The 13196-nt window shown below is 37.2% G+C and overlaps 1 protein-coding gene across 2 annotated transcripts in view; it reads left to right on the top strand.

Moving 5' to 3' along the window:
• LOC131440502 (uncharacterized) overlaps positions 1-13196 on the top strand; it is a 591719-nt gene that overhangs the window by 104310 nt on the left and 474213 nt on the right. For both annotated transcript variants that reach the window (XM_058611827.1, XM_058611826.1), the window contains exon 2: positions 511-1692. In XM_058611827.1, coding sequence (XP_058467810.1) covers positions 1569-1692 — 124 coding nt within the window. In that variant the 5' untranslated portion in view covers positions 511-1568. The remainder of the gene's footprint in view (positions 1-510; positions 1693-13196) is intronic.

Here is a 13196-nt window from a genome sequence, read left to right as displayed (position 1 = left end):
CTCGCTATGCGACAGTAGGACAACGAAATATTTATTTTATTCAGATCAAGATTTCTTCAGCCCTTCGGGTGGTTTTCGTTTTTATTTTCGTTCCGCCCGTTTAGCCTCTTTCCCGCCTTTGTTATCTTTGATTCCCCTCCGGGCAACAACTCGTTGGTTTCCATTCGACGTTTTGCCGTTTTATTTGGCGTCTTTATGAATGCACTTGACATCTTCTTATTTCCCCGTCTTTTGTCGTTTCCCCAAAGGAGTTTGAAGCGTGAGTGAGAGAGTGGAAAAAGGCACGAAAACGATGCCTTCGTGGTTGTGGTTCTTTATATATGCTGCCTGAGCCCATTAGAAATTCCTTTCAACAGCCGCTTCCTTGCTAATGCTTTTGAATAAACATAAATCTAATAACAATATTTATGACCTTATGGATATCGCGTTCTTTTCGTTATCTCTGTATTCATCGTAGCAATCCAGTTGAAAAAATTGGAATTTATTTTTCCTTCTATTTCTTTGTTTCAGTGTCTATCATCCTCGAACTAATACACCATCGGCAACTTTAAAAAAAAAATCTGTACACCTTGAATTCGATAAGTTTGATTTTGATTGCGCACTTGTCATCCCGAAGCAAAAACAAAAGAAAAGCTCAGAACAGAACAAACCACTTGCCATTATAACCACTATATCTGATTCCTGGTGTTGATAAATGTGCAGGATGTATCGTCGTCCCGCTCGGAATTATCGCATCGAAAACCGCCATAAGCAGCCATCAAAACGGGGATAAGGATTCATAAAAGTGTCGTTAGACAAGTCAAAACCGGATAACCATCGGATAACAGTGAAAGCAATGCCGCATACAAAACGTAGACCATCTGAGGTGATTTTGAATTGCTTTATCTACGTTTTCGTACCGTTCTGCTGAAAACCTGCATCCTAGCGCTGTAGCCACGGTAGGACACTACAGTTGGGACTGGTGGAATGATTGTCACCGCTTTCATGGCGGTTCACCTGCACTTCTGTGAAGTTGATAGAGTGTGTTCATAGAGAAGTTGAGCCAGGAAAATCTTTTCCGTCACAAAAAAAAAAACAATTGCATTCGAATCGACGCGGCGCCAACGGTCGAAAGAAAATAAACTCAAAAGCCACTCTCGCATCCAGTTTGGCCAAAACGGAAAATACATAAAACTAATAATCACTGCAAATGGTTACAGGAGTGACAGAGGAGCAGCAGAGTCCTAGGAACGGTGATCAAATGGAGATGAAATAATGAGTGGTGAGGGTGGTGAAAAGAAATCATATTCAATCTGGTACAGCCATAGCAGGGGGAGGCAAAAAACTACCGCCCGAAAGTTCACTGCTGGTAGCGCGTTGAGTGTGATCTAAGTGGCGGTTGACCCGGTTGCCATTCGGAATAGTGGAACTCCAAGTGCTAGCGTGGAATAATGACTATTTTTTGAAAGTATACAGTGATAGAGAGAGGAAGGAGTGAGGCGTGGAAAAAAAATTTGAAAGTAGCTCTTAAAAATTAATTTAGCGCAAGCTGGCTTTTAGTGAAGTGGTGCAATTATTCTGAATAAAATATGTGGAAACACGGATGCCACGAGCATACGATGCTGAGTGTGGCTATGCTAGTGACGACGGTGATGCTTCTGGGCAGTACTTCGCGGGCTCAAATAGACTGGGCAGAGGACGATGATGATCCAGGTAAGCTACTTGTGTTGTTAATATAAACAGACAGTGCGCTCTATAATTTCTATAGTTGTACTTTTATAATAAAAACGAAAAATAGATACGGACTAGCACAGTCTCGTCCAGCCACTAACGGTAATTGCTTGAATGCCTTGGTAACCATAATCATGATTGTAATGAATTGTCGAGAGTTATCGTCACTGCTATTATTTTGTTATATGTATTCCTGTAGTGTCGAATTACACAGACCGTCATATGATGCCCAATAGTTTGATTTACAAACCTAGTAACTTTCAATAAAACCCATATCTCTGAAGCAATGAAGATTTTAGTAAACGATGTTAGAAAATAACAACCGCAATAAACAATACAAAAAACAATCAAGAACAATTTTAAGGTTGAATAACTTGCATCTGTACTATTGATATGATGAACATGAAAGTATAGATATCGTTAATTTTTACTGCTATTCTTTATTCAATCACGTACCCAGAGTGGGGACCTGAGGGGCCCTGGCCCCTTCCGAAATCAGAAACAGGAACGAAAAAAAAAGTTTGAGAAATATCCCGCATACGCATGGCTGCCAGATGGCTGACTAAACGCTGCCAGCTGGAAAAATATGGCTGGCAGACATTCTGGTGACCGGCTGCCTCACCGCTGCCAGGAATACAACTCAAACGATACAACCGTATCTACCAGGATTTTTCCACATTGAAATCTTTGACATTTTCAGCGAAGGTGAGAAGATAAAAACGCTCGGCTAACTTGGATACAGGCGACTTTGTTTTGTCAAATTGGATTTGACAACCGTAACTGAATCAATTTTGGTAGCCTTCTGGTGGCCATGGCTGCCCAGGTAGCCAAAACGCTATGCGGGATGATGGGGCTGTTGATCCTGTAGATTACACCGTGAGATAGTGGTTTCTAGAGTTACGTGATGGTCAAAACTCCATTGCCGATAAAGCACGCAGCGGCTGGCCTTAGGAAGCAGAACAGGTGTGAAAAGTATCGACTTACCCATCACGCTATACCCGTGCCCAATATAGAAAAATGTACCATATGACGAAGCGTTTCACTCGATATTATTGTGTTACAAATCATATCGTTATTTTGTTCAAATTATGAATGTTAAAAACCGTTACAAGGGTGAGATTTTTGCGGTAAACGGTTACAATGCGTTACTTTTAAGGAAGTTATAGGTGTTACGAAGTGCTATATGCGTCGCACTTTTGTAAGTTATAGGTGTTACGAAGAATTACATGCATTACTTTTTTGTAAGTTATACGTTACGTAACATGCGTTGCTTTTTGTAAGTTATAGATGTTACGAAGCGTTACATGCGTTACTTTTTTGTAAGTTACAGGTATTACGAAGCGTTACAAAAGTTACTGTTTTGTAAGTAAAAACCGTTACGAAACGTTACATGCGTTCCGTTTTGCCTTTCTCATATAGAAAGGTTATGCAATCACTTGAAAAACAGCGATGGTTTGACCGATTTCCACAAACTTAGATTCAAATGAAAGGTCTTCCGGTCTCATACGGAATTCCTGAATTTCATCCGGATCCGACTTCCGGTTCCGGAATTATTGGGTGCGTACTAGAAGAGTTTGTGTGTCATGTTAGTTGGTGGCCGTACGAACCGACTTCGATTATACCGATTCTCGGGTAGTGAACCCATTTCGTTCTCTTAAGGATGGCTTACGCAATCAAAGCACTGTTTTATTCTGTATGTTATGCATAAACAATCACTTGGTTTCTTTCAAAAATCGAAGAAAAAATTTGAATAGAATACCACAATATTATATGTACATGAGAAAGGCATCATTACACCACTAGGTGGATTAAAACAGGTTTTTGTTGATCATTGGCGTTACGAAGCATGACATGCGTTACTTTTCATGAGTTGTAGACGTTACGAAGCGTTACTCGTTTGTAAGTTATAAGCGTTACGAAGCGTTACTTTTTAGTAAGTTTTAGGCGTTACGAAGCGTTACCTTTTGTAAGTTACAGGCATTATGAAGCGTTATTTTTTGCAATTTACAGGTGTTACAAAGCGTGACATGTGTTACTCTGTATAAGTTTTTGAAATGGATGATGAAACTGGTAAGTAGTAATAAGAATACATAAAATTATACTGGACGACCGGAAAGAGAGTGTGCGCGATCATGCCTTAGTTAAGAGGCGGGTAGGGTCTAACATTTTTGAAAAATCATTTATTATTTTCTTTATATCTTCTTGTAGTAAAACATTTGAAAAATTTTCTGTGAAATTTTCAAGATTGTTGGAACGAAACTTACACATTTATCTATGGCTATTTCATTCTACGAAGAAGCAAGAGCTCGGCGCATAGGCCCAAGATTTCTACTTCGACTGACTTCAAAACTTGACAAAACATTCTTGAAATGTTTCGTTATAATAAATAATAACAGAAAAACCTGTTTTAATCCACCTAGTGGTTTAATGATGCCTTTCCCTTATCAATCATACTATCACATATAATACTGTGGTATTCTTCAAACTTATTTTTCTTCGATTCTTAAAAGAATAACCGAAATAGATTTGTTTGCCCGTCTACTGATAAAAACTATCAATTGAAAAAGATTTGAGGTCGATTTAGAAAACTTTTGACGGTTTTTCGCTCTTTTCAGTGATGCTATAAAATTTTTAACACACTTTACCCTATATTTCCGGATCCGGAATTCGGATCCTGATAAAATTCAGGAATTACGTATGGGATCACAGGACCTTTCATTTGAATCTAAGTTTGTGAAAATCGGTCCAGCCATCTCCGAGAAAAGTTAGTGCAAAAAAACGTTACAAACACACATACGCACACACACACACACACACACACACACACACACACACAGACATTTTGCGTACTCGACGAACTGAGATGGCTTAACCGATTTTCACAAACTTGGGTTCAAATAAAAGTTTTGTAGTTTCATACAAAATTCCTGAATATTGTTTGGATCCGACTTCCGGTTCCGAAATTATGGGGCAAAATGTGCAAAAAAATGAAAATATGTTTTCTAGCTTTTCTCATCTTAGGTTCAATTGAAAGGTCTTATGGTCCCATACGTAATACCTGAATTTCATCTGGATCCGACTTCCGGATCCGGAAATATAAGGTAAAGTGTGTTAAAAATTGTATATCATCACTGAAAAGGTGGAAAAACCGTAAAAAGTTTTCTAAATCAACCTCAAACCTTCTCCAATTAATAGTTTTTATCAGTAGACGGTCGAACAAACCGATTTCGGAATCGAAGAAAATTATTTTGAAGAATACCAGAGTATTATATATGATGGTATGATTAATATGAGAAAAGCATCATTACACCAGTAGGTGGATTAAAAAAGTTTTTTGAAAATGTTAGACCCTACGGGCTAATTAATTGTTTCCATTGATTTTATGGACAAAAATCTTTAAACACGTTTTCCTCGAAAGCAGGTTTTGAAAGTCCGTGTCCATCGTCATTCAAAAACTACTGCATTTTTTCAAGTTTTTGCACACACTTTCTACATATAAAAACCCAACGTTTACCTTTTCGTTCTTTTTTTTTTTGAGGTTTTACGGCTACAAAATGACAGATTTTTTCGTGGAAAATCGTAGTTTTTACTTTGAACAACCACCAAAAATTTCAGTTCGTTTTCACATCTCATCCAAGTCGATATAACAAAACCACTTACGTTCGGGACGGAAGAAACCAAGTACAGTATTGTGTAGTGAACAATAGAACGACCTCGAAATGAGTGTACCAAACGAACAAAAGCTACCGCCGACACGAAAGAATACAATTGTAGTTGACTTCAGGCAGTGCAAAATTCGACCTTCGATACGAGAACTTGAAGGTTTGCTCAAGGAGCAAATGCATCTTGACATTAAACAAGTGCATTTACTTCAATGCAATAAGACAAATAATGTTACTTCAAAAGAGTACAAACATTTTTATCGATCATGTTCCTTATTTTTGGCAGAAGTAATTCTTAGCTTCAATAAAAAGTAACAAAACATTTTCTCATTTCACACAATCGAAGATACTTTTTGGAACAATAATTTGGTACTTGATTTTAGAAAATTATTTGATTAGAAAACCTATTCTTAATCCACCTAGAGGTGTGATAATGATTTTTTCTTTCATCGAAACAGTCTAATTTTTTTTGCCTTTTTATCAAGATCCAGATCCAGATTGTTTCGAGTAGCATGCTTCAGCGTTTATGTCACAAATTCGGCATCATTTCTCAAACCAAGCGCTTGACATTTGTGTTACCTTTTTGTATGAACAAAGTGATACTAATTTAAAAAAAAAATCCACAAAGTGGTTTCTCAGTCTTTGTCATATTACTGATATTTTCAAAAACATCACAAGAAGATTCTGTCAAGATTTTTTTTTCTAACTTGAATAAAATCAAAAACTTTTTTTTGAGTGTGAACTATCACAACCCTTTCAATTTGTAAACCGTTATGTCTAGTTAATATAGATTTGAATGTGGCAACCCTGCACGCTAAACAAAATTGAACGAAGCACGCTGTGTGTTAGGTGGTGGTGTTTTGGTACCGGTTTTGCATCATTTTGTATGACAGTTTGAAAGTTTTGATACCCATTGCCCTATAATTTCGAAAGCGGAAGTCGGATCTGAATGAAATTGCACAGTATCTATTAAAACAATGAGAGCTTTAATTTAAATTATGATTTGTGAAAATCGGTTTAACTGTTGCTGAGAAGTCGAAGTGAGTTCCGTTTTAGGAACTTTTCTTTATTATTTCCGGTGCGTTTGGAAGCGGAAACCGAGGACTGGTAGCACCAAAGTAGAACTAACAAAATCTGCCGACTAGATGAATTTACCAGTAAATTTAAAAAAAAATTGTAACTCGTTTCGTCATCACGTTTGAAAAAATGCTCATGGAATTGAAAATTTTTCACTTATCGCGCTGTAATGTAAAATTGAGTGAGCATTTTCTCATAGATTTGGACATATGGCCTTGTAATTTCGGAACCGGAAGTCGGAGAAGATAAAATTCAATAGAGCACTTTGGAACTATGGAACTATTCTGATTCCTGAAATAACAATCGGCCCTCCGGGTCTCGGTTGTAAACTAAGGTCTCACAGCACAGTCTTTCTATATGAGCAAGTCAAAAACAACAAAATTTTCCAGTTTTTGACATCTAATTTCGGTGCTTCGGAACCGGTATACCGGTAGTGCGATACCTTTCATGTGAATCTATGTTAGTGAAATTCATTTAATTTTCTCCGTGGAAATAAGGCGCACATTTTGCAAATAATACATATATTTTCTTGCCTAGACAAACTGAGTGGAATGTTATATGATACTCATCCCTTCAAGGCCTCAGTTCAAAAGTCGGTTTATGTGATATTGCATAGCCTTTCTGTATGTCTTATTTTCAAGTGACGCAATTACAATCTAGTGTCCGACACCATCTTACCATACAAACAAAAGCGTTACCTTGATGCACCATAGCACAGTCTGAACAGTAGTATGTACTAGGAGTTTACTTATGAATGCTATTCGTCAGAAAAATAAACAAGTAACTTACTAATTATAGTCAAAGCTCAGAACGGATCCCCCGTGCATAGTCAAAGCTCAGAACGGATCCCCCGTGCACGATGTGTGTCCTTCGTCTGAATGCCATCCTTTTGCCTTTTTACGAAAACTGTATGCTACTTTTTTTTTATTTGCGCAAATAGTGCGTGAGTGTTCATGTTTCATTACCTCTCTGTTTGTTCTTGAAGAGTTCTCGTAGTATCAGCTTTCAACGAATGCCTCTGGGCTCACTTCAAACAGTGGCTGCACGCAAACAAATTGCCTGGCGACTTTTCACTTAAAACACACTTGAGCGGGTGAATGCTATAAGACCAAAGATTTCGCAAGTAGTCAGCTTCCACAAACAAAAAAGAAACACATTTCTTCATATTGGACAAATTGTCACAACACCTCTGGCGTTACTGGCACAGTTTTCCTGCTTCAGCATTTTCGCCTGAGGGCTGCCAAGTTGTCGCGTCGTCAACATACAAACAAATGAAACACAAGAAGTGCGCTTCCATTTCCCAACTCTTCGTCTTTATGGTACTTTACAGGCGAAACCGGACACTTTGCGATGACGGTTTGGGGGCAGACAGCATAAGAGCATCACAATCATGTCAAGTGTGGTGGTGTTGAAAGGATGTCTTGCTGTCATCAGTTTGATTCAAAGGATTGTTCCATGATATTTTCAGTCATCTTTGGAATACGATTCTGGAAGCTAGACACATCGCAATTTGCACAGTATGTGTTCACTCTAGCTTCTCTGTCAGTTGAAATTCTTTTTAAAAATGTCGAAGAGACAGAGGTGCATTACGAACTAGACCATTTACATGATTTTTAGCATTATCTTCAATCAGAAAACAGTAAATGAAAACAGAACTTAGAAAAGAGCTACATTCATTACGCTGTGGAGTGGGTGGGCTTAAAGGAGTTATATAAGCAAATTGTTCAAATAAAAACCTGAAAAATTAAATGGAACATTTATTTAGCTGTAACAAATAGCATCAATCACATATAAAAGAATTCTACGTGTGACTTAAAAATTGCATGGCTTGAAATTCAATGAAATGGAAAACCTCTTTCTAATCTAAAGTGCCTTTCTCTTGTTTATAAAAATTTCCATAATAACATATATTTTTCATTAAGATAATTTTTAATATTGGTTGTTTTTTACACAAATTCTTTCAGATTGATTCGGTTATTTCACAAAAGCTAACTAAAGCGCTTACGTCGCATATCCGACAACATATCATCAATATCAGTAATAATATAGTTGATCACTTTCTGAAAAAAAAAAATCAGCGAATAGAAAAAAAAGTGTTTTGTCGGTCAAACACAGAACCGGCAGTATCTGAAATTTGATCTTCAAACTTGCGAAATTATCTAATAGCAGCTTTAAAACGGTTAGGCTCCGTTAGGCTTGTAAAAATCGGTTTAGCCATCTCCGAGAGAATTGAGCGAAGAAATAAAATTTTGCGGTTACGTCATTTATATCACTATATCTCCGGAACCGTGATAGTGATAGTGATAGCCAATTGATCTTTGAACTTAATTTAAAATTCTAAATTCGAGCCTAAGTATTTTACAATCGGCTCAGCCATCTTCGAAAAAATGTGCGAAGGAAATAGAGGCGTTTGTCTCTTACGTCACTTACACCATTATATCTACTGTACTGGAAGTGACAGCTACTTAACCTTCAAACTTGATTTGCATCTCAGGAATAGCTTTGTAAACCTGCCTAAGTTTGTGTAAATCGATTCAGTCATCTTCGAGAAAGTTGAGCGAAAAAAAAACTTTTATATTTATTGTCGAAACTACGTTGACATTTTTCTAAAAGAATCTTTCAGTCAGCTTTTATCGCACCACCAAGACGTTGGCGAACGTACCAAAATTTGAGCATATGCGCCATATATAGTTCTTAAGTTCAAAGGCCATCGTCTTCTTGTGGAACAGCGATCGGGCTTTGATACTATTAAATTGTGAAACGCGGCTTCGAAAATTCAAAGTGGAAGATTTTCTTCATTAACGACGTCGCACACTCTGGCAATCAAAAATTGTTTTATGACGCTGAATTGCAAGTATTATTGGATAGAGTGCAAACTTAATGACAGCTTGCAGAAGCGCTTTAATTTCAACAGCAAACGTTTTAAATCCATGGAAAAGAATATACAGAAAAAAATGATTTTCTCCACGACAATGCACAATCGCACAAGTCGAAAGGCGTTCACGACGCACTGGGAAGCCTCTAGTAGGTAGTGCTCGAGTATGCGGTCTACTAACCAGTCCTGGCCCCGTCCGATTATCATTTCTTTGACTCGTTAGGACCCAAACTTTCTGAATAGCACTTTGATTCTTTGAAAAAATGTGGGAAAATGGCTCAACCAAACGTTCAACACCGCAAGCAGTCAATTATTCTGGCAAGGTTTTGACCGTATAATGGCAAAAATATGCAAAAAACGATGAAAGATATTCCGAATGAAGTAACTATAACAGTCCCCTTGCAAATGATGTGTTTTACTTACAAAACCCCATTTCAAAGCACATAGTAGTGAAATGATAATACCTTTCTCATATATCTCATATTCTCATATACATATTATACTACGGTTTTCATTGACTTTTGAATGAAAACAAAATAGAACGTTTAAAACGACGATGCGAAAAATGTTCAAATATTTTATAAATTGGACTCGAAATTGCTTAATTTTGACTAGCATCACCATGGATACGTTACATACGGAGGCTGAATCCTCCAAAACTAAGCATACATCGACACAATCAGTAAAATTATCTTAATTTTAAGTAAATTTTTGAAAAATACCCATAAAGTTAACGCAGTATGCCTTCTAAATATGCTATTGAATAATAAAAAATTAGCCTAGTCCATAAACCGAAACAGTTTTGAGCCCAATTAATGTCGTTTTTCATTGAGAAACACTGGTGGCGTGGATTGCTCTGGTTTTGCAAATTCGAGCAGAAATGCAACATTTTGACGGTGTTTCATTGCGATTTCTGCTCGAAAGTGCAAAACCAGAGCAATCCACTCCACCAGTGTTTTTCAATGAAAAACGCCATAAGAAAGTTTTTTAAAGTATTTTGCATCGTCGCTCTAAGCAACGGTTTGAAATTTTAAGAACTTATCAATTGAAAGATTTGGATAATATTATGAATCGTTGCATTTCGGAGTCACTATTTTCGGTACGTAATATTTTTATGCTAATCGACTTGAAATTCCGTAACCAAAAGTCAGATCCCGATAAAAATCAAGAATTCGGTATGGGATCAGAAAATGCTTAGTGCACATATTTTAATTTTTTTTTGCATATATCACTCGGTAATTCCGAAACCGGAAGTCATAAAAAAAAAACTTCGGGTATTTTGTATGGTACCTGTTATTGGCTAGAGAGATACCAGTTCCTTTTGGCTCTTCTCTGGAGCCACCAATGTTATTGGTTAGAGAGATACCAGTTCTATTGGCTCCTCTTTGGAACCACCAATATTACTGGTGAGACTCTTTTCTAGAGTCACCAATCTTATTGACCGCAGAGATTCCTTTCTGCAGCCACCAATATTGAGGGGTTCTGTATTGAAGCCTAGTGTAATTGTTTCGCGGCCGGATAGCTCTCGTAGCGGTCCATCCACCTTGAACATCAATAACACTTCGGCTGCTTTCGAGCAAGTAAATTACCCTCTGACTGCAGTGAATTGCAAGTGTTTTATTTTAACAAAATCTTAACTATATATACAAGCATTTTCTTTACAACAAATGTAAATGTTGCGTAACATTAACCGCAACATTCTCGGTTTTCCCTTTCCATCCCATTGCGGGATCCTAGCTCACACGGGTCCCTAGCAATGTCAGCGCGCGCATCTTGTTTTACCTGCTTGTTTACAAAGGTATTATTTACTTCATACATCCTGGTGCGCGGCTCAGACCGATGCTGTGTGTTTACATATTTTAGTCCTTATCGAAAGCTGAGCGGAAAGATTTATTGCTCTAAATGTGGAAATTCCTATATTTGGCCCTAGACCCGCTTGAAGAGCGGTTTATCTCGGCTTGCACACAAATCATAAATCTATACCTGCTTTATTCAGGCACTACAACCGCTTGAAGAGCGGTTTAGTTTTGTTCATTATTTTCATAATACTTTACACTTTGGGCCATCGGATAAAATCCCTGATTTGATTTAATTATAAAACTGATATAATTGAATTATTTAACTGGTCCGTAACAGTACCATTGATTTTATTTTAAGTTTGTGATAATCGGTTCAGTCATCTTCGAGAAGGGTGAATGCTAAAAACTGTTGCATAGATACTCACACACACACACCTATAAACTAACAGACATTTTGCCTTTTCGACGAACTGATTCCAATGGCATATAAAGCTCGGCCTTCCGAGCCTTGATTCTAAAATCCTTTTTCAGTCGAAAAACGCAAATTAATGTGGAGTATAGTTGGAACATTCATTTATCGGTTGAGCCACAGAAGCACGTATCTACTTGACAAGTGAATGGTACATACAGGTTTATGTAGTTGCATCAGCTGTGGTCGAGCGAAGGGCAAGTGAAAATTACGTGAGAAAGATATAAAACTTAATCTGTCAAGGCGTAAATCGTAGCAGGCCATGAAAATGTATTTTGTTCACTAAATGTGGATACTGCAAGGATGTTGTTTTTGTAAACAATCTTTTCTAAATCAACCTAGTGGCTGGATGATGTCTTTCTATTGCCATTTAAATAGTCTCAATGAAAACATTTTTACGATTATGTCTTCGGAACAAAAACTGTTCCTCGGACTTGATTCATACATCTTCGATAAACTCCAGTGGTTTCGTCGCTTAAGTCATTTATACCATTATCGGAAAGGAAAAATATTTGAAAGTGCGCACACATACATCTTTCGATCTCGTCGAACTGAGTCGAATTGTAACACGAAAAGTATCTGGTGCTCTCTCTCTATATGAGAATATCCTTTCTATTGAGAAAGTCAGAACTATTTGTTAATTTATTTCTTTACCTAATTGATAACATAAATAGGCTAACAGTATTTGGTTGTCAAGGAGTTCCAATAAAAAAATCTAATGATTTTTAAACTGGAGAAACATAATTTCACTAAGAGTTGAGTAGCACTGGAAATTATTCTGTTTGATCATAGGACTTGTACTGTAATTTTCCGTAAAACTCCCTTACCCGTCTGTTTTTGCCTTTCTCATATAGAAAGGCTATGCAATCACTGTGAAAATCGACTTTTTAACCGAGGCCCGGACTGCCGAATGTTATATACCATTCGGCTCAGCTCGACGAACTGAGCAAATGTCTCTCTGTGTGTGTGTATGTAACAAAAATATGCACTCACTTTTCTCAGAGATGGCAGAACCGATTTTCACAAACAAAGATTCAAATGAAAGGTCTCATAGTCCCTTAGCCTCCTATTGAATTTTATTCCGATCCGACTTCTGGTTCCGGAGATATAGGATGATATGTACAAAAAAAGTGAAAAAAATATATACTCACTTTTTTCAGAGATGGCTATACCGATTTCCACAAACTAAGATTCGAATAAAAGGTATTATGGTCCCATAGCTTGCAATTGAATTTCATTTGAATATGACTTTCGGTTCTGGAGTTATATGGTAATATGTGATAATTTGAGAAAAAGTTTACACTCAATTATCTCTGGAACAACTCAACCGATTTTTGCAAACTAAGATTCAAATAAAAGGTCTTGTAATATCCTAAAAATTTGTGGAACATTTTATCAGGATCCGACCTCCGGTTTTGGAACTAAAGCGTGATAAGTGTAAAATTACCAATTTTATTAGTATTTTTTCGCGAACGATGGTTAAAAACAGGTACAAATCCCAGAAAACTGTCTGATAAATTCTTCTAGCTTGCAGAGCTTGGCATTAAAACTTAATTCTGCACTACTGGTCCCCTCTTTTCCTGTTCCGAGAGCACCGAAAGTGA

Source organism: Malaya genurostris, chromosome 1 (genome assembly GCF_030247185.1).
Source record: "Malaya genurostris strain Urasoe2022 chromosome 1, Malgen_1.1, whole genome shotgun sequence".
Taxonomy (NCBI): Eukaryota; Metazoa; Arthropoda; class Insecta; order Diptera; family Culicidae; genus Malaya; species Malaya genurostris.
This window is presented reverse-complemented; position numbering and strand designations above follow the sequence as displayed.